At 52.4% G+C, this 22,068-nt stretch overlaps 1 protein-coding gene across 1 annotated transcript in view; it reads right to left on the bottom strand.

Moving 5' to 3' along the window:
- The window catches only part of DGKI (diacylglycerol kinase iota), a 270,647-nt gene that overhangs the window by 207,764 nt on the left and 40,815 nt on the right, over positions 1-22,068 (bottom strand). Inside the window, 2 exon segments of the mRNA XM_045288847.1 lie at positions 5,575-5,691; positions 8,034-8,105. Coding sequence (XP_045144782.1) covers positions 5,575-5,667 — 93 coding nt within the window. The 5' untranslated portion in view covers positions 5,668-5,691; positions 8,034-8,105.

Genomic DNA, 22,068 nt, shown 5'->3' with positions numbered 1-22,068 from the left:
CACCACCTGCATCCTTGAGGCGGCACCTGTTCCATCTGGTCCACCTGTGACACCAGGATGGGCATTGCTGGGATCCTGCTCTGAATGCCCACTGTGTTCATGCATCTTTGGTGGAACGTGACATGGTCTAGCTTTTAGACAGACCAGCCCGCCTCACCTGTTCTTCCCACCAGCCTGCATGCACGTCTCCCAAAGATTTTCACTCCCCCAAAGCACACCTTCCCACACGGCAGAAAACCATTCTTTGAGCAAGGGTTTGGCGCAGGGTGGGAGCTCCCTTCCAGAACCCAGGAACACTGCCCAGAGGGGTTTTTGTTTTGTTTTCCTTTTCTCCTCCTCCTCTTCCTCCTCTAGCTTTAGTAGCACCTGGCTCACATAACAATCTGGTTCGATTGTTCAGTCATGGTACGATTTGTACAATCATCACCACACTCCGTTTCAGAATGTCCTCTTCTCGTCCTCACTGCTGTTAGCTCCTCTTTCCCCACCCCGTCCTCCCCTGCTATGCCCCTAAACGATTATCCATCCAATTACTGTCTTTATAGACCTCCCTCTCCCGGATTTCAGGCAGAAAAACCATACAAAGCACTAACAGGGGACAGAAAAACAAGCACGAAGAAACCAACAACAAATAAACTGAATGTAGGAAAAGCTCAAAGAGAAAGCAAACAATTTGAAAAACTGAAACCCTTTAAAATGGTTAAGAGGCATCTAGCTGAGAAGCAGCGAAGCCCACAAGGAAGAAGCACACCAGCCTGTGCGATCACAGGTGCCGAAGGGATCAGTTATCAGGCTTCAAAGAACAAAAAATCATATCCTTGTAAATGAGGGTGAGCACAGAGTGGAGACCCAAAGCCCATCTGTAGGCAACTGGTCACCCCCTTATTGAAGGGTCACAGGGAAGAGACAAGGCAGTCAGGGTGCAGTATAGCGCGATGAAACACACAACTTTCCTCTAGTTCTTTAATGCTTCGTCCCCTCTACCACCACCCTCCCCACTATCATGATCCCAATTCTACCTTACAAGTCTGGCTAGACCAGAGCATGTGCACTGGTACAGATAGGAACTGGAAACACAGGGAATCCAGGGCGGATGATCCCTTCAGGACCAGTGGTGAGAGTGGCGATACCGGGAGGGTGGAGAGAGGGTGGGGAGGAAAGGGAGAACCCATTACAAGAATCTACATATAACCTCCTCCCTGGGGGACGGAAAACAGAAAAGTGGGTAAAAGGAGACGTCAGACAGTGTAAGATATGACAAAATGATAATAATTTATAAATTATCAAGGGTTCATGAGGGAGAGGGGAACAGGGAGGGAGGGGGGAAATGAGGAGCTGATATTAAGGGCTCAAGTAGAAAGCAAATGTTTTGAGAATGATGAGGGCAACAAATGTACAAATGTGCTTGACGCAATGGGTGGATATATGGATTGTGATAAGAGTTGTACAAGCCCCCAGGGAGATCAAAGAGGGAGGCATCACACGTTGACCTGACTCCATCAGCCATAATCAAATCTGCACTCTCTGTCTGATAGCAAAGCCATCCATGTTCCTCGGCTGCATTCAGAGGGGACTCACCAGAGGCTTATCCCACGTGGGGACCCTGCAATTGGATCTTGGGCTTCCACTGCCCATAGCCTTCGGCAAACCGTGTGTTCACAACTGAGGCTCTGCTATAGTCATGGCTGTGGTCCCCACTGAGACATGGGTCCCATCTGACTGGTCTTTGGACCTCCTACTGCACACAGCAGCATCTTCAAGTGTCCAAATGCAAAGATGTTCAACACCATTAGCCCCTGGATGGACAGCATTTAAAGAAGGGAGATTAAATAAGTACACCTTTAAACTACAAGATAACGCTACACATATAATCAGTATGACCTGGGGGGGGAATCTTGGTAATGCCACCATCTGGTGACGATGTGGACAAAGCTCACCACGTACACGTGGCTGGTGGGGATGTTCTCAAGAAAGTAGCTTGGCGGTTTCTTAAAAATCTCAGCACGCGATGGTCCCGTGCTCTTGGAGAGAAACCCAAACTCATGTTCGTGCAAAAAAGAATAAATGGAGCACCTACATTTATAACAACAAAAACCAGCAAGCCAGAGGTGCTTCGATGAAACGAGGCTGAACGGTTTACAAACAGAACAAAAAACCCACCTTGCTCACCCCGTATCAAGGACTAAACAAACAAAAAGCCCGCTGCCTTTGGGGTGGATTCAGGCTGAAGCGACCCTCTAGGACGGGGTAGAACTGCCCTGTGGGTTCTGAGACCGTCACTCTTTACAGAAGAAGAGAGCCCACACTCTCCCTCGGGGTGGCGCGGGGGTTCAAACCGCTGCCCTCTGGTTAGCAGCCCAAGCAGAACCCACGCGGTCACTAGGGCTCTTTGCAGCCATAAAGACTTCTCAGCACGGAGAGGAGCAAACAGTTAGCACATGCGACCACCGGACTGAATCCCCAAGAGTCGCTCAATGACAGCAGCCAATCCCCAATGACGCGATTTCATTCACGTGGCATTGCTGACATGGGAGTCCACTCGGTTTTCGCAGCTAGGCACCCCGTGAGACAGAGGAGAACTGTCCGCAGGGCTCCCCGTCTGTCGTCTTCACAGCAGCGGATCGCCAGCAGCCTCGTCCCTGTGGGGCCTAAACCACCAACCGCCAGGCTCCCCTCCGATAACACTCCCGAAAGGAGGTCACGGGGAAATGCAGACTGGAGTCGGCTTGTCAGGGGCGCAGCGGCTGTTGGGGGCAGGAGGGAAGCGGGCGTGACAGCAAAAGTTCGACATGAGGGGTCTTTGTGGGAAGAGAATGTTCTAGATTTGGGGTGTGTCCAAGTCATTACCGGACTGTGGTGCTGGTCCACGCGTCTGCAAAATGATACCCAGGGAAGAAAGGAAATAAAGACTACACGGGATCTGTCTGTACTCTTTCTTACACACGCATGCAACATGAAATGCTTAATTCATCAGGAGAAAAAAAGCGGGGGGAGGAGGAGAATCAACAGGAGACAAGTCAATGGCTGTGGAAGAATTCATTACAGTCCTGCCACTTTGTACACAGAAACTTTTTATACTGATTTTTTTTAAGCGCTAAGGAAAGGCAACATAACATGTCCCCTTCCTTGTGCCAGGCCACGCTCTGTTCTCCCTGAGTAGTCTGACTCCCGGCGAAAACGCTCATACCACATTCTCACTGGCTGTATCTTTCTGAGACGTGTTGGTGTTTGGGGTTTTAACTTTTCATTGTGAGTTGACGGAGCAGGTCCGTCTCCTGGGTGACAACGCATCCACATGTTGCTTCGTGTCTTTCATCACAGTCCCTACGGAGCAGCGCCCAGCATGCCTCTTCCTGATCCTGTTCTGCCTTCTTGGACCTCTTGATCCTTCTGAACGTTGCCCTCGGGCGAACGCCGCCCTTCAGATCTGACCTTAGAGTACTCATAAGGTGTGCTTACCTCCCTCAGGTTAATGACCCCCTAATAGACCTCTGTATTCTTTGGCTGACAATGTAGCCCTAGGAGAGAGCTCAGTTCCGGGCCTGCGGGCCCAGCAGGGGCCACAGCCTCAGGGGTTCCACCAGCCTCTATCCAACTGGTATCCAAACTGGGCTTGCGCATGCTCTGGAATTTGGTGGCACCTTTTCCTGAGAAGCGGTGTTCATTTCTAGCCCTCCTGCTACTTGAGAATAAAATTCACATAGACCAAAACTCCCCCCACAGTCGGACCTGTGCTACCGTATGCTCCCCCGCTACACACCCTCCTCTGAAAATGTCCACTTCCATCCAACAGGTCTCACCAGCGGTCTGGCTTTGGAGACAGCGCCCTTGCTCCTGTCAAGCTCCCGCCTGGTGCCCCCTCCTCTCTGTGGGTTCATACTCCACCTGTCTCTGCAGACGGTTCATGCGGCTCGTCCTGAACGTTCCCTAGGATGTCTACCAGGTGTCTCAGGAAGGATCCCGAGATGAATGTGAATGCTTTGCATTAGCCCCCGGTTCATCCCAGAGTTCCGTTAAAAAGGAGAGAGGGTGGGGGCCTGTGGCTTTAGCAGAATGAACATGTAAGACAGCGGCCAGGAAGAGATTTCTGGATTTCGGGAGGGAAAAATGAAAAAAAAACACACACAAGATGCCGTGAGGTTAAAATCGAGCACCTTATCATTGATTGACCCTTTTAAAAATTGTTCTAGTTTTTAGTATTTCCATTTTCTTTTCGACTGGGGTTTTCCTCTTTTTACTTTATTGTTGTTGTTTCTGTTCTCGACTCCTGGTTTGTCTGTCTGCGTTTCAGGCTCTGGCATCCAGGAGGGGCCGCTCTTCAGAGACAGTAACGGGATGAGTGGCTCCTTGGGGGTACGGCAGGGCAATTGGGGGCAGGGATGAAGCGCTAATAACAAGGAGTACAAAAAAGGAAGACACCGTTCTAAAACTGGCTGTGGTAATGATTGTACAACTCCTCTTGCTACGACTGAACTACTGAACTGTATGAGGTTTGCCTCATGTCCCAATGAAACTGCGCATAGCAATGAAGGACAATGGACCAAAGTAGAACTGCTGAGCGGATCTTGTAAGCAGGCCAAGTGGGGCCACAGCGGACATGGACCGAGGTCCACAGGACGACACCTGGCTTGCCTTGTCACCTTGGGTAGCTCGTGGGCGTGTGGTTGCTGGGCGTGAACGAAAAGGACTAGACTCCCCAGTTTTGTGGGTGTGGATGGCAGACGTGCCTCCGGAAAAGAGTTCCCGAGAGCTCCCCTGCACGATTCTATGGAAAAGTTACTCCTAAACCTTGCTCACGAACGGAGTCTAAACGTTACACAGAACACAGAACGTCCGTCCAGTTTTCAACGGAGCCGAGTCAATGAGAATAAACAGCGTGGCGCCCGCAGACCCATCTGAAGTGAGGCTCCCGTACCCCTGAGCGAGATGAGGGTCAGGAAGCCGTCCTAAGGGGCCCGTCCCTCCCCAAGGGAAAATGTGTCCTCCTGTAACATGCTGTCCAGGGTGGGAAGTACAGAGTGGAAGCCTTCTCTCACAGAGGGGGTGACCTCATCAAGACCCCCCAGGATTCTGCCACAGAGACTCCGAGGATGTAACGTACATGAGGAGAAATCACAGAGCGCTCTGAGGCAGGAAGAGGGCCACTTCTCCTTCTGCCTGGAGAACAGGGGGCTGCTCTCTGTGACAGGCTCTGAGAGGCTGGGAAGGCTGTGAGCCCTGGTCACTGGCTGCCTTTGGGTTGGCAGTAGTGGTGGTCTCAGGCACCAGGGTCACATGCACAGCCTGCCCGCCACTGGCTCCCTGGGTGGAGAGGAAGGATCGGAAGACGCACTTCTGGAAGGTTCTTACAAAGAGGCTGTGGCTTCGCCAGGGTGAGCCTGGCTCCGTGAGACAGCCCACCCGCGGAGGCGATGGGCTAGTGGGGTGCAGTCCAGGAGCTGAGGGTAGGATTGCGGGGAGAGGGCGCCATGGGCCCAGGAGCCAGAGACTGGAAGAGGGGCAGAGTGGGGGAAGCAGACAGCAGCAGGGCCTTTCTCTGCTCTTGCCGGGAAGCACCAGGGTCCCGGCAGTTACCTGAGGTTTCTTCACCTTAATAATCCAGGTGGGCGGGATGATAACAGCCGCGTGCGCCCCCAGGGAGCAGGGTTCCTCAATGTGGTGCAGCATGAAGCAGGTCACCTTGTTGTGAAACTGAAGGGGAAGAGAGGCCAGTGACCGGCGAGGCTGTAGCGAGAGGGGGTGAGCGCCCGCAGAGACAGACGTGCACTCAGAGCACGGGAACTTTCAACGTGAACTAGCATACCAGCATGCCCATGGACACACACATGAACTCCTGCACATGGGCACGCACACACACACACACACACACACACACACGCTGAGGGAAAGCGTCTCTCTTCGTGGCCCATCCAGCCGCAGAAGCTTCGGGGCCTGAGCTCATAGGCATCCCATTTTACAAAATAATCAGAATTAGGAGCAGGAGATCAGGGCCTGCTAGCATTGAGACTCTTCCTGGGGAAATGCACACCACGACGCTGGGGTCTGGAGAGTCTGGGGTCCTACCAATTCTCACTTCTGCCCACACCTGTGGTGTCGCCCGCCTCACCCAGGTGGTGGACAGGGTTTTGGGGAAGGAAGTCGGACGGGCATTCCGATCATCATCAGATTCTCGTCTTTGTACCCATAATTCTTGCCCAGGTGGTCCATCTGGGTCGGGGACTGGAGAAAGAAGCAAGCTCTCCCCACAGATGGAGTCCCGGGGGCTACAAGTGGAGCTGCTAACCACAGCAGGTCGACACCACCCCTCCCTAGCTCCTTGGTAGAAAGACGGGGTGTTCTCCTCCTTGAAGAGTTAGCAGCTCGGAAACCCACAGGGCCAGTTCTAGCCTGTCCTGTAGGGCCACGAGGAGTCAGGATGGATGGATGGCAGTGAGTTTGAGTTTGGGGGGTGGGGGGTTGAGTCAGGACATTGGTCTCTCTGGAGGGGAGCAGAGAACAAAGGGCTGGTGTCTGCTGAGGTGACGCCTACAGTGCCATGAATTCAAAATCACGGGGTCCCATCTTACTGCTGACCAGTCTAAAGTGCTCAATGGGATCACAGTAGATACAGACTCGTGACACAGAGACACACTGGTGTTAGGGACTCAGTGTGACTCCCTGCTGTGCCACCAGGGGCCTGGGGCCAATTCCATTTCCAGTCACTGTGATGACAGTGCCCAGCAACCCTGATCTCCTGCTACTGGCCAAGACATGGCCTTCATCACAGTCGCCCACTGTCGAGTGTCCGTCAGAATGGATTCTGAAAGTTGAGAGCAACTTCTACGTGAGTGATATGGAAGGTGTCTCCTTTAGAGGGACAAGAGGGACGGGGCAGCACTGGGACGAGCCCCTGGGAGCACAGGCATGAGTTAGGCCTGTGTCAGGACAACTGGAGAGTGAGGCCACCCTGTTAGACCGTCACGGCAGAGCGACTGTGTCTTCACCCTGCAAGTCTGCGAGATCTGATGTGAACTGCCCACTCGCTGCCATCTAACCAGACAAGTATAAAATAACTAGCTAACAGAATAATCGGTCTGCAAGCAATTAGATAGATCAGAAAATGGTTGCGCTGAATGCCCTGCTTAGCATTTTTACTTCATTTTGCTTGGGCAATTCAAATAAACTCCGTAGGTGCATGATCATTGGATTTCTGAAATGGCAAGGATCCTGGAGACTGACTATCTCAGCTCTTGCCCTTTGCCCCTGACTCGTGTGTGATGGGGAAGCTACCTGGCATGACCGTGGCTGCAGAGCCTCTGAGTGGTGGTGGATATTTAAACACAGGAAACCCAGCTTCCAGCCTTCAGTCTTTCCGCTGACTGCAGCGGGCCTCTTATTCGTTTGTTGTACCCAGTTATCCTGGACGGATGGCCTGTGCGCATCAAAGGCATCACCACTTTGCTTCAAGCAGGTTTGGTGGGCTGCCAGTCTTGTGGAAGACACCTTCTGCAAGGTGGACATCTCTAAGATACGTGGATATGACCAGAGCCAGGCCACACAAAAATCCACTCTTTTGTCGTGTTGTCTGTAGATCAATGAAGAGAGAGTATATATCTGGGGGCACCTTAACTTGGGGGGCAGTGTCCATGGCAGCAGGATCCCCAGATGGTGGCACACAGGATGCTCAGAGTCTAAGGATTTTCCCGGTCTTTCTTCTTCCAAGGTTCTACAGACACATCTATAAGGCACACCCACGTGACCAAAACTAAACACACATTGCACCCAGTCAAGTCCCTTCAGAGCCACCCTGGAAGGCAGGCGAGGGCTGCTCCTGTGGGCTGAGACCGGGACCCTGTACCGGAGTGGAAAGCCCAGTCTCTCTCCCGTGGACCGGGCGGTGGTTCTGAGTGCGTCTATAGGTTACTGCCACACGAGAGAGGTCATCTGCGAAGTGACGGTAGCCCTCTGCGCACAGACAACTCAGACAGTGACCTAAGCCTACCGTACATAATGGGGTGGGACCCCACCCTGCTCCGCTGCAGCCCCAGACTTACCGCCTGCTTGCACCAGGAACAGCTGATTGCCACAATCTCCTTGCTGTGGAAGGTGAACTTTTGCTGGAAGCCCTGGGGTGTCAAGACAAGAATCAGAGCATGTAAGATCACCTCAAATGCAGGAGTGCAGCATCCACAACGAGCCCGCCCCAGGTTCAGTGCCGTGAATGAGGTCAGGATTGTCACCCAGCACACAGACCGTGAGCAAACACAAATGCCAGGCCAGGCAGTACATTGTTCCCCTCCACCAGGCTAAGCACTCCTACACTGGACTCAGAGGAGTGCAAAGGAGAGAAGTGGTCCTGGGGTAGCCTGCACCAGGTAACAGGTACACCAGGCCAGGCACAAAAGGATGTAGCTCTGGTTCCTTTTTTATTATAAGGCATGGGAAGCTACCATTGGTTGCCATGGCACTATAAAACAAGAGCCCTCTGTGGTAGTTACATAATCTGATGTCAACTTGTGAAGGGGTGGAGTCCAGCCTGTCAATCAGATCACAGTTTGATTATCTCATTTGGAGGTGCCACAGAGATAAATCGCTCCCTGGAGGCCAGTTACACAGAGACTCTGCTTCATCATCCTGCTGACATGACACATGGAGCTACACTAGAGCCCTGGAGCTAGAGGAGCCATGTGCAGACCCACACCAGCGTTGAGATGCTTCCACCACCACTGGATCTACAAGACCTTCCACCCACTGGCCTGTGATCTTCCTGCATTTGGCATCATTGCATGTGTTGTGTGAGTCTGAAGAATAATTTATAGACTGGTATCAGGCATATGGGCTAATATCGGACTTATGGACTTGATCTGGACTGGGCTGGAGTGTTTTCTCAATATTCAATTCCTCTTTTACATAAATCTTTTTTTTGTACACATATGTGTGTCTATTAATTTGTTTCTCTAGTCAACCCAGACTAACACACCATCCAAGTCTCTGTACAACTGAAGTGTCTGAGAAGCCAGGAAGAGAGAAACCCAATGTTGAAGAGAGAGCACCAAGGAGGTAGGTGCTGGGAGATGCCCAGGGAGGTGATAGTGCATTTGAGCTCTTCCACTGGCTCTCTGGGGATGTCTGCACTATAAAACAAGAGTTATCTATTCTTTTTTTGAACCAGTGAGCAGTAGTGAGGTTAATGGCATGGTAAATTATGCAACTGTCATACAGGAACAAACACGACTTTTCAGTGGAAACAGGAGCTTCTGAAGGACTGCCAGAGAGAAATCAGGAGACATTTTCTGCCTTCTTGTTAAGAACTGCATTGAGTTTCCCCCAAATAATTGTCAACTTGATTAAACCATGATCCACAGCGGGACTCCATTGTCATCCATTTTGTGCTCTGATGTAATTATCCTCTAAATCCTAACCTCTGTGATGTCAATAAGGCAGGCCTGGAGGGAGTTCATGTTGTGGGTAAGGCCTTGGGTTGCTAACGCTAGGTCAGCAGTCTGAAACCACCAGTCACTCTGAGGGAGAAAGGGGAGGCTTTCTACTCCCGTAAAGAGCCACCGTCTCGGAAACCCACTGGGGCAGTTCTGCCCTGTCCTATGTAGAGCTGCTGTGAGTTATCATTGACTCTCTGCAGTGAGGGTTTGGAGAGGCAATTATGTGAATGAGGCAGAACACAATCTACAAGATTAGGTTGTACCTTGAGTCTACCTCTTTTGAGATGCAGAAGACAATAAATAATTGGAGGGGGCTCAGTACCACCAAGAAAGAAAAGCCAGGAGTGAGGCAGATTCATTAGGCCCAAGGTTCCTATGCTAAGAACCTCCTAGACCCAGGGAACGCTTGACGCCAAACACACAGAGATCTCTCAGGGATGCCGAGCCCACAGACATTAACAGGAGGGAAGGACCTTCCCCCAGAGCAGACAGAGAATGCAAATCTAACCCAGAGCCAGAGCCCAGAGCCAGACTTCTGGCCTCCCTAACAGTAAGAGAATCAATGTCTGTTTGTGAAAGCCACCCCCTCTTGGCAACTCTGCTAAAGCAGAGAGCGCCTCCGTAGCTTCCTGCCTGTGAAATCTACATCCAACCAGACCAGAGCCAAGCAGCCACAGAGGATCGATTTGTAAAGGGGGCTTTTGTGACGGGATCAAAAGAAAACAAAGAGATGCCACAAGTCTACACCCAGCTGATTTGGGGTGAAAAAATAGATGTCCATGCTATTAAAGGACATCCAGGTGGCATCTCTGCACTCCCCTTCACTCCTGGCAGTGGGTAGTGTCCTACAGATACTGATAGTTCAGAAATTCCTTCCTGAGCCTCCCTCCTCTCCTGGCTTCCTCATGTCCAGCTTGCTCCCACCATCACCTCTCCCCGTCTCCCAGGTGGACACAGGGCCTTGGGGCTCTGTGACCACCACCCCCCCCACTGGCTCTTCTCCCCTGTGCCAGCCTCAACTCTCCCTTCCATTAACAAGGCTTCCTCTCAACATCAGACATCTGGATTTGGAAAATATCATGGGCAAACATCCCCTTCCCCAGTCAGTAACAAGATAATGACAGCTCCCCAGGTGTCTGGAGAGTTAACGAGACTGGCCCAGGGCTTCTGTCTGCTGCTGAGAAAGCTGCCTGCAAGGTTGGGCCTGGGCTGGGAACTTGGTCTCAGGGACGGTCCTGCAGCCCATGAACAGCTAAGATTCCCTCCCTGGGCCTGCTCAGACAGCTTGGTGTGGACTGACCCCAGCTGTCTTGCTGGGAGGCTGGAAGTGTGGTGTGTGCCAGGCAGAGGGTGCCTGTGTGACCGGGCCCCCAGGAAGGCCCTGGGCGGCGAGTCTCTGATGAGCATCCCTGGTGGGCCTCCAGAAGTCTTTCCAGTGGCAGTAACTCCTAGAAGCGTTGTTCCAGTTGTACTTGACCCCCCTGTCGCTTTCGCCCTTGGCTGACCTTGCTGTGTGCCCTTTCCCTGAAACCCACCGTGGCCTTAAGAGCTCCACAGCTGAATCACTGAGCCAGGGACCTCTCTGCAAGACTCTGGCTTGCTCTGCCCCCTCCGCCCACACCGGGCTCGTCTCCCCAGCAGAGAGTACCCTCACGCCAAGACATCGCCCGCCCACTGCATCAGTGTAGGAGCAGGTCTGCGGCCCACAAGTCCGTCCATTGCTGGCTGGACCAAGGAACACCCCATAGTCCTGGCACCCACTTTGCCCAGACAAGACAACAGGAGCTTACGGAGAGTACCCCACATCCCGGGGGCCAAGGGTTACGGTTGCAGGTCATTTAGAAGATGATGCACACACGTCACAACTTGAGCTAAGAGGGGACCAAGCCAAAACGTCACATGGGATTCCCCAGAGAACTTCCTCACCAGCCTCTCACCACTCTTCGTGGGCTGAACCAAAAAAGATGAGCGGCGGCTTTCTCTGGGGCTGGCATAACAGTGGGGGATGGCTGTGTGCAGGGGCCAATGGGTAGCCTGTGTGCAGTGCTCCAGGGGATGGACCCCACTCCTGGCCCCAGGTCCAGCTGACCCTCTGCACCCTAGAACTCTGCTGGTCCTCCCTCAACTCTTCGTCTGATCCTGGACACGGCCACTGGGTAAAATGCGGCCTTTCAAATGCCTGTCTTCAGCTGCAACGCATCTTTGGACTGGTGCTTCCCAGTGGGAATCACAGCTGCAAAGCCCTGTCTGTGTGGGGAGGGGCTGGTTCTGTGAGGAGGCAAAGCACCAGCGGTGGGGAAGCAGTATGACAAGACAAGGGGAATGTCAGTCTTGGTGAGATTTCTGAAGCCCGTGGTCGGCCCCAAGAGGCTGGCCGTGTGCTGCACCTCTCTAAGGCTGTGCCCTCAATCCCACCCGGCACATGAAATGCCTACCCCATGTCACATATCTGAATGTCACTGCCACTAGGAGCCCTGGTGACACTGTGGGCTAGGCATTGGGTAGCTAACCCCAAGGTCAGTGGTTCAAGCTCACCAGTCACTCTGTGGGAGAGAGATGAGGTTGTCTACTTCGGTACACATGTACAGTCTCTGAAACCCTATACCGAGTCACTGTGGGTCACTACTGACTTGGTGGCAGTGGGTTTGGGAGCCCCCATTGTGAATTAAGCATTGATGGCTGCTAAACTCAAAGTCAATGGTTTAAGGTCACCAGCCAGTCCGTGGGAGTTAAAAAGAGGCTGTCTACTTCCACCAAGAGGTACAGCCTGTGACACCCTCCGTAGGGTCACGATGGGTTGGAATAGATGGGGTAGTAGGTTTGGGTTTTTTGGTTGTTGCTTGGTCTTCCAACACCCCTGAAGTGTGTGGTGACCTTTTCTCCTGATCTTCTGATCTCATGGGCAGCCCCCACAGCACCAGTGGGAACAAGCCAGCTGCCCCAGAGCCTGCTCTCATTTGTGGCAGCCACAGTGTGACAGGAGAGAGCGGTGCTCCCTTGGGCTGTCAGTAGCTGATGTTTCCAAGGCAGATCTCCAGGCATTTCCTCCGAGGTTCTTCTAGGCTGACTCAAATCTCCAACTTCTTGGTTAGTAGCCAAGCTTCTTAACCATTCATGTCACCCAGGGTTCCAGATAAGTGACCTCGTAATACTGTAACCTGTAGTGCACGCGGGGCTGCTAGCTGCAAGGTCAGCAGTTCAAAACCACCAGCCAGCTCCATGGGAGAAATATGGGGCTTCCTACTCTGATAAAGTTATAGTCTCAGAAACTCACAGGGGCAGTTCTACCCTGTCCTATAGGGTAGATAGCTAGGTGCCCACATCAACCAGATGGCAGTAAGTTTGGTTTGGTTTCCAGAAGCTCCAAGAAGAGGAGTCCTGGTGGTATAGTGGTTACACAGTGGGCTGCTAACGCCAAAGTCAGCAGTTTGAAACCACCAGCCACTCCGTAGGACATAAAAGAGGCTGTCGACTTCCACAAAGAGGTACAGTCTCTGAAACCCTACAAAGGGTTGCTAAGAGTTGGAATCGACTCAGCGGTAGTGAGTTTGGGTTTTGTAGTTCAGCTCCAAGGTGACAAGAGGTGCTGGGAGCAGAAACAAATGCAGCCCCTTCCGACCTCTCACCCATCCCGTGCACCCATGCACCACACTGCGCAGGACCTCCAGGACCCTTGGTGTCTTGTTGCAGTTCTCCTCTGGCAGAGTCACGGTTAGCAAGGCTTCAAGGCCATTGCCCAGCACAAATGGAACAGCATCAGAGCTTTAAGACCAGATGCCGCGGGGAGAAGCCTTCTGCTGGGCTCTCAGCCTGGTGACAAGGGCCAGAGTCCTGACTACCCACTCAGAATGCTGGCCGGGAGCTGCTTTAATGGGACGGATGGGTGGCCTGGCTGGGTTATTTCAACCGACCTCCCCAGGGTGAGAGGTCAGGTGCTTGCATCCAAAAGACTAAAGAATTTAAATACGAGGACCTTGAGGTAGGGGTGTGTTGTGTGTGTGTGTGTGTGCGCGCATTCGCGCGCGCATTCCTTCCCAGCCAAATCCAGCCTCTGGGATAAAGTGAAGCAAGATTAATCTGGAGCAGCTCACCCCTTACCACCTCGTTTTCTTCTGGAACCTTGGGCAGGGAGGCACTGAGGAGGGCACTGAACTGAATGGTCTTGGCTGCAAGTGGGCGGAGAGGTTACTGAGAGTGGCTTCCCCCTGGCTGAAAACAATTTTGCTATTGATTTTACTACCTTGGGGTTTGGGGTAAGGAAAACACCTTCCCATAAACTGATTCCTCCTCTGACTTAATTTGATCCAACAAACCAAATTATAAAGTGTTGATTGGGCACCAGCCTCCAGAAAGTTGAACAAGACAAAGCATCATGGTGCTGGCCAGCATGTTCCAGGGTCATAAGACACGGCAGATGGGAAACCCAGAGAATTACACCATAAGGCTTAACCATCAATCCATTTATCTAAAGGAGGTCCTGGGGTGCTATAGGATATAATGTCCGACTATTAACTGCAAGGTCTTTGGTTCAAACCCACCAGCCACGCTGAGGAAGAAAGATGAGGCTGTCTGCTCCGGTAGAGATTTACAGCCTTAGAGACCCTACGCAGGATCACTATGTATCACAATCAACTAGAAGGCAGTGAGGATGGAGTACTCGTCTATGGAGTCCTGGGGGCGCAGTGGTTACGTGCTCAGCTGCCAACCCAAAGGTTAGTGGTTTGAACTCACCAGCCGCTCCTCAGGAGAAAGATGAGGCCATGTGCTTCGGGAGGATGGCAGCCTGGGAACAGCCATACGGGGCGGGCAGGTCTACGCTGCCCTCCGTCACTGGGTCGGGAAGCATTGATTTGACGGAAGCTGGGGTGGGGTGGGCTTTCCCGTGCATTTACCTGAACACAGCATTGGACTCAGACTCCCCATGATTTTTTCAAGCATACATGTAACCTTTAACATTTTGTAGGGACTCCAGGGGTGGGGTGCTGATGAGTTGGGCTGCTCATCACAAAGGTCAGCAGTTCAAAACCACCAGGTGAGCTTGCTACCAGCCGGGACGCGCTCCTCCTGGGCAGGTGTTACAGTCCTGGAAACCCACAGGGGCAGTTCGACTCTACCCTGTCCTGTAGGCTCGCTCTGAATCGATGGCTGGGAATTTGGGTCGATGAGTTTGGTCACATTTTGTTATTTCATATGCAGAACATTCCCCCGTAAGTTTACCTAGAGACGCTGTTTATAATTCCTAACAAAACAGAATTTAAAAATTAAAATAAAGCTCACGTGTCTCCTCTTCCAGCATATCTAAAGCTCTGTGAATGCCATAGCAACCTGTGTGTGTGTGTGTATGTGTGTGTGGGGGGGGTAACTGTAGGGTGGCTTTTTCCCCCAGATGATTGCGGTTTAGGCGGAAGTTCATAGCGCACATTTGTTTCCCACTCAAGAATACGCACACGCTTTGTTTCAGGAGGCCAGTTGCCAGTGCCTTCAAAGGAACAACACTCTTCCCACTTCCCCTCTGGTCCCCCAGGCCCAGCATCCTTCCTCCCTGCCCACCTGGTCTCTGAACCAGCCAAACCCACACAACATTCCTCATGCGTGTCATTGTTCACGTTGTAGGCCTGTCTGTTGTTGGGCTGAAAGGTGGCTGTTGGTTCAGTTCCGGGGTTGAAGGGTGTCGGAAGGCCACCCAGTGCAGGGTTCCGCCAGTCTCTTATCAGATCACCCTCTGCCACTGAGTCAGTTTGAACTCACAGTGAGCAAGCAAACCTCCAGGACAGGGCAGAACTGCCCCTAGTGTTTCTGGGACTCCTAAAACTTCATGGGGGCAGACACCTTCATCTTTCTCCTGTGGAGTGGCTGGTGGGCTCAAAGCACTGCCCTTGTGGTCAGCAGCCGAACATTGGGCCTGCTGTACCATGAGGGTTCCTTTCTATCAGAGATACCCCCGCAGCTGGTCACTGTGGTGCTGAGCGAACCTGCTTCTTCAGGATGCGGGACTTCCAAGCCACCACTCCTGACCAGCCGCAGCTGGCCCACACCGAGTCAGAGCAGCGAGCGCGCTTCTCCGTGCCATTAAAACATGGCATGGGCTACCGCTGATAAATAACCAAGAGCGTTGAGTGCCAGGTACATACTTAGCTCATCGAACGGTCTGTTCTGATCTCTTTTTTTAAGGCACTTGCTTTAGCCAATGACCTCCTGGCTCAGGGGGGTCATCAGGGCTTATTCTGTCCTGTCCAGCGTATATCCTTCCAGCTCAGGAATTCTGTCAACTAGACACTTCTAATTAAGGACAGCGGTGGAGCTCAACCGATGCATTGCACAGCCTGATGGCACCTCCTTGCTGCCATAGCCTTATTTGTCTAAACACAGAGAGACCCGGCAGAGTCAAATCCTCTTTGGCCCTTTGCCTTCGGCTGGATCTGGACCTTGCCTCTGGTTCTTTGACTCCTGTTGCCTGTCTGCCGATCCCAGGAGCCATCCTCAGACTACTCATGGTGGATCCACTTGGTGGGCCTTGGACCTCCGCATGCACCAGCCTGTGCCCCCCGCTGTTACCGCTTCTTCATCCTGCTTCCTATTCGTTAGCTTTTCTATGAGCCAGGCGAAGCCTGACTTGAACCGGCCTGGATTTACCTATTTCTACAACAGTGAGTCACTACTGGATGCACATCTCTTTCTCTACACAACACCTACACGCATCACTGGTTTTCACTTCTCTGGAGGACCCAGCCTAGCACACTGGGCAAAGTCGTGTCAGCTAAGAAACACGGGCCTTTTCCTCGTCGTCAGAGGAAAATGCTCTTCGCCGATGCTCTTCTGCCGTGTGTGTGTCCTAGGCTGGTCAGTGAACACACCCAGCGCACAGTCAGTACACCCTGTTGACATCTCAAACGGTCCCTCTGTGTCTGTGGGCGAATGGAAACTGGTTGCATCTCAATCTAGTTTAGGGTTCTTTTCTTATCTGGACCCCCAAGCAGATACACGTGAGGACCCCTGGGGTGCACTGGGTGGCACAATGGCTCCTCACTGCAAAGTCACGAGTTCAAAACCACCGGCCACTCCCTAGGAGAAAGATGAGGCTGCATACTCCCCTCCAGAGTCAGAGTCTTGGAAACCCACACGGGCAGTGCTACTCTGTCCCACCGGGTCACTGTGAGTCGGAACCGACTCAACGGCAGTGAGTCTGGTGCTGAGGTTTTGAAAGCATAATGTCCTGGTGTCTGCTGCTGCTCGCCGGGGCTCAGGTGACGGTGCGAGGGGCCGCTCGCCATCACAGTGATGTCTGTCTGTCACATCAGTGACACATCGGTGAGTCTGCTTGCATCCTGATCCCCTGAGAGGTGGCTTTCCGTGCGTCCCTGACCTCACAGCTCAGTCTGGCTGCCCGGGTCGGTTCTGGGTGAAGCATGGGGACCAGAAGCTTTTCACAGGGCCGAGCCACTTCCTCGGGGAAAAGCCCTCCCGTCTGACGTGTCGAAGAGCGACAGTGCACCGTGCTGTGCCCAGCTGGAAAGACGAAAGGTTTCACCAAAGGCGGTTTGAAGCACAATGTCATGTCGGGCAACAGGAGAGCTCCAAAAGGGTTTATAACCCGGTCGTTCGGGGACCAAACTGAAGTGGAAGAATGCCAATCCCTTGGTGCTGTCTGTCCCTCTGGGAACACCCTAGGACCTTCAGGCAGACACGGGCCTAACAGAGAGGGAGCAACATGAGGGCTCAGAGAGGAAAGTCTCTACACACCTGCAGGGGATGCCAGCGGTTGGCTCAGGGCAGGGGAAAGGCACGGGATCCTTGAAAGAGTCCCCGGGTGGCAAACACAGTTAGGCTATGAACTGAAAGGCCGGCGGCTGGCTCGCACCCAGAGGTGCCTCAGAAGAAAGGTCTGGCGATCTGTTCTTGAGCAGAATCAGCCACTGGAGACGCTGTGGAGGCCAAGTCCACTCAACAGCAGCTGGTGCCACCAGGTGCCATCCCATCAGTCCCCAATTGGAGCGACCCTGTCTGTCTGTGCACAACGCCCCGAAATCCCCGCCTGGTCCCGCACCGTCCACACGGTTGTTCTTAGGCGTTGAGCCCAGAAATGCAGCCACTGTGTGTCGACTCATCTCATTGAGGGTCTTCCTCTTTTCCTGTGCCCCAATACTGTGCCACGTGTGATGTCCTCCAGGGGGGTGGTCCCTAAAGTATGTGGGATGAAGTCTCACCACCCTGGCCTCCGTGGACGATGCTGGCCGTACTGTTCCCAAGACAGATTTGTTGGTTCATCTGGCAGTCCACGGTACTTCCCATCATCCCCCGGCACCACGATTCACATGGATCAGTTCCTCTTTGGGTTTCTTTGTTCAAGCTCCAACTTTCACGTGCATGTGAGGCCACGGAAAATGTCACTCTTGGGCCAGGCGACAGCAACTGATGGTGGTTAATGAATTGAAACTCCCAGAACTGAAGCATTTCCAGCACAGAGAGAGGAACACGCGGGCTCTTCTGAAGCGAGCTCAGAAGGAAGGAAAGTTCAGCAGGAAGTTAGAGTTGTGGCCTTGGCCATTGGGTTCCAAGAGAGAAAAGTTACTGGAAAGTTAGACAGAGTCGTGGCCTTGGCCATTGGGTTCAAGATAATAAGCAGAAGTGGACCGGTGTAATTTCAGTCCTTTTCATCCATTTAACAGGTTTAAATAATTGGTGCCACTTATGTTTCTCAAATAAGAGCACGTATTATTCCCAATGAATGGGGATTCTTGGAACTTAGGCTCCTAGGATGATACCGGGCAACCTCAGAGGCCTGACAGGTCAGAGATAGAGCGTGAGTCATAGGTAGTGTTTCATTCCCCGGGATCTATTGTGCTTTGTTACACAATCCACTTACAATGCACCTAAAAGTCCGCAGTGGGTGCTCGGGAGGGCCCAGTCTCGGGGAAGGGCATGTGTTTGCTGAGGCAGAGGCTCAGCAAAGAGGGGGGGCCTCGATGGGGTGGGTGGACACAGTGGCTGCAACAAGGGGCTCGAACAAAGCAACAATCGCGACGATGAGGCACGGCTTGGTTGTTGGACTTCGGGTGGATATGAGTCGGAACTGACTGTCAGCCCCTCGCTCCGACAGCAACAATGGCAAACATTAAAGGCTTCAAAACTCTGTGGTGCCTTTAATTGTCTATAATAGGCTCTGACTCCAGGGGCACACCTGATTTAACCCTTCTAGAGAGACCCTTTATTGTTCTCCAGTAGACCAGTTCTATTCCCCTAGCATGTAGCTGGTGACTTAAATAATAATAATAATAACCCGCTGCCATCGAGTTGGTGCTGAGTCAGAGTGAACCTATAGGGCAGGGTAGAACTGCCCCTGTGGTTCCCGAGACTGAATCTTTACTAGAGTAGAAAGCCTCGCTTTTTCTCAGGAGGAGAGCTGGTGGTTTTGAACTGCTGACTTTGTGGTTAGCAGGCCAATTCATAGCCACTATGCTACTCACCAGATGGTTAAAAATCAATCTGGTTCATGGTGGCCCCAGGCGTGGCAAAGTAGGATGTGCTACGGAGGGTTTTCAGTGTTGGACTTTTTGGAAGGTGGTCACCAGGCCTTTCTCCCAAGGGACCTCTGGGTGGGCTGGAAGCCCCAACCTAAGCACATGCTGTATCCATCTGTTCACTCAGCCTCTGCCATTGAGCCCGTTCTGACTCATAGAGACTCCATCGGACAGGGTGGACCTGCCCCTGTGAGTTTCTGAAACGCAACTGTTTACAGGAGTAGAAAGCCGTGTCTTTCTCTGCAGAGCAGCTGGTGGTGTCAAACGGCCGACCTGGCGGTTAGTAGCCCAGTGTGTAACCACTACGCTACTAGGACTTCCATCTAATCCATCTGCAGCACCGCTAAACAATGTATCCACTGTAAAATCGTAGCAGCCACAGGTCCTTTCCACCTGTTCCTTTCAACTCCTGGGAAGCCCCAACTGCACTAGATAGATTATAGCTCTGACTTGTGGGGGAAACCAGAAACAGCATCTGAAAGCCTCGGAAAGGGTCATACTTGGGCCATGGCTGAGGCGAAGGGAGTAAAATTTAGAGCACAGGGTTCTTGGGCTAACACCGTTAGTGGGATCTTGTCAGGCTCTCTCTAGAGCAGCGGTTCTCAACCTGGGGGTCACGACCCCTTTGGGGGTTTAACAACCCTTTCACAGGGGTCACCCGATTCTTGACAGTAGCAAGATTACAGTTATGAAGTAGCAACAACAGTAAGTTTATGGTTGGGGGGGTCACCACCACATGAGGAACTGTATGAAGGGGTCACAGCATGAGGGAGGTTGAGAACCACTGCAAGTCTAAAGGCTGAGACCAGGCTCCTCCCAGAAGCAGATGGATTCATGGGAGTTGCCTCTTTCTATGACCCCAGACCTTTGAGGGAAGGCAGAACCCAAAGCAAGGGTCACAGAGTTTCGTGCTAATTCCACACTCACGATCATTAGCCAGGACAATGCTGTTTCACCTTTCTCTGACCACCCTTATTCCCAGGGGTGATGGCTCTTCTACACTGATCGCCAGTGTCATGTTCCATAAGGTCACATCTGCACCACAGCGTGGGGTTTTCTTCTTCCCCCTAGAATTCCAGGGATAATCTGGAGGGCTTTCTTATAGGCTGCTGTAACTGTGATGAGCTCATTCAAGGAAGCGAATCTCCACCGCTGATTGGCCCACATGGTTCGCAATTTTGCCAGTACAAACTGTGGCCTCAATGGCAGCAAGAGTTACCAAGCAGGGTTGGTGGTTTAGTGGATGACATGCTGGGGTGCTACCAACAAGGTCAGCAGTTTGAAACCACCAGCCACTCTGCTGGGGAAAGATGAGGCTTTCTACACCCACGATGAGTTACAGTTTGGAATACCCACAGGTGCAGTTCTACCTTAGCCTCTGGGGTCGGTATGCGTCCACATGGACTAGATGGCCACGAGTTTGGTTCAGTTGGGGGTTTCTTTGCTGCTGGTGGTTGGCTGGCTGGCTGGCTGGGAAAGAACAGGCCCAGTCACCATGGTCTGTTCTCATGGATAGGACGGGATGCAACAGTGGCCTCAAAGATGTCAATAACTGTGAGGCTGTCACGGACCAGGCTATCTGCCAGGTCTCCCAGAGCCGGGCCTGCCTCAACAGCAGCAACTTCTTACCATTCAGGAACCGAGTGGGGAAATGCCCTCCCGCTGGCAGAACTCACTGGGTGAACTTAGAAACTGTTTGCGAGACAATTGTGGGCCCTGGTAAGGGGATGTGGGAGCATTGTTGTTGTTGCTGTGTCTGGCAGAGATAACATTACATCTCAGGAGCGTGTATCACCAAACGCTAGATTTGTTCACTTGTTTCTCTGGGACACTCCTGTGTGTTTTACAAGCTCTGTCAATGCAAAGCACGGAAAAGTGAAGTTTTAATTGATCTTGAAAAATCCGGAACTGTTTTTATCGCCCTTTGTGTGGGATCTGTAATCAGCCGGTTACTTCTTGTTGTTTTTGTGTTTTTTATTCAAGGGAGGGTAGTGGCCCTGGTCAGCTGGCATCTGAATGGGAGTTGATTCTGACTCACAGCAATGCTCTGGGATAGGGCAGATCTGCCCCTGTGGGCTTCTGAGACTGCCACCCTGTGATAGGAGGAGAAAGCCTCACCTTTCTCCAACAGAGCGGCTGGTGGTTTTGAACCACTGACCTGGAGAAGGGCGGTCCAAGGCGTAACCACGATGCCACCAGGGCTCCAGCCAGGCCACGGGCTCCACTGAGCTTTGGAGGAGCTGAGCAGCTGCGTCACAGCGTTCCCCTCCCCGGTGTGAAATGCCACACAGCCAAATACACACGCCAGGCTCAAGGGCACATCCACTCAAATGTCGACTTCACTGTTGATTTTAAGAGTAGAACTGGAAACTGCCAACACCCTTTAAGCATGAGCACACTCTAACGACCCCAAGGCCGACGAACCACCATTAAGGAAAAAAGAAAAAGCTTCACTCTATGAAGAGATGACTCTTCATTCTTACACCAGTGGAAGATGCATATGAGGTCGGGCATGTGTGTCCTGGGATGGGGGGTAGAGGGGTGTGCTTTAGAACTCTCTGGAAATGTCAGGAAGTACCGTCCTACTGGAGAAAGTAGGTACAAGTACCAGGGTTTGGACAAATTTCCAAATCCAGATTCACTTGATGGGTAAAGGAATCTGTACCAGCCTTCTTGTAGTCGGGAGAAAGCTCATTGTACTTTTCATAGTCTGTGGATTTCTGAGCCTGTAGCTCTTTCAGGAGTAGTAAGCCGTCTTTCTCCCTCGTGAGGGTTGGGCTGAGAAAATAAATTCTCTGGCCTTCAAATTGAGTGCCTTGTTTTCTGCCTTGAGACAAGCCAGCACCCCAAGGAAGGTCCTTGATGAGCTGGTGGAATCCAAAAGAGGAGGACGCACCCTCTGGCCTGGGTGTCATTAGTTAACACTGCCCCGTCCCATAATCTCTTGAGGTTCCAAGAATTCGGACTTCGCTGAGCTATAAACCCAGCAGGTGACTGGAGTACTTCAGTAGGACCAGCATGTTCTGGGAAGACCTGAGACCATGGACATCCCTCCTGACGCACTGGTGTGTGAAGGGCTATGGGCTTCCAGGACAGCAGCTAACCGGCCAGAGAGAAGGCAGAGCCAGTCC

The sequence above is a fragment of the Echinops telfairi genome, unplaced genomic scaffold (genome assembly GCF_000313985.2).
Source record: "Echinops telfairi isolate 266 unplaced genomic scaffold, ASM31398v2 ScPeMD7_23;HRSCAF=83, whole genome shotgun sequence".
Classification (NCBI taxonomy): Eukaryota; Metazoa; Chordata; class Mammalia; order Afrosoricida; family Tenrecidae; genus Echinops; species Echinops telfairi.
The sequence above is the reverse complement of the archived record's forward strand: the minus strand, read 5'-3'. Positions and strand labels throughout refer to the sequence as shown.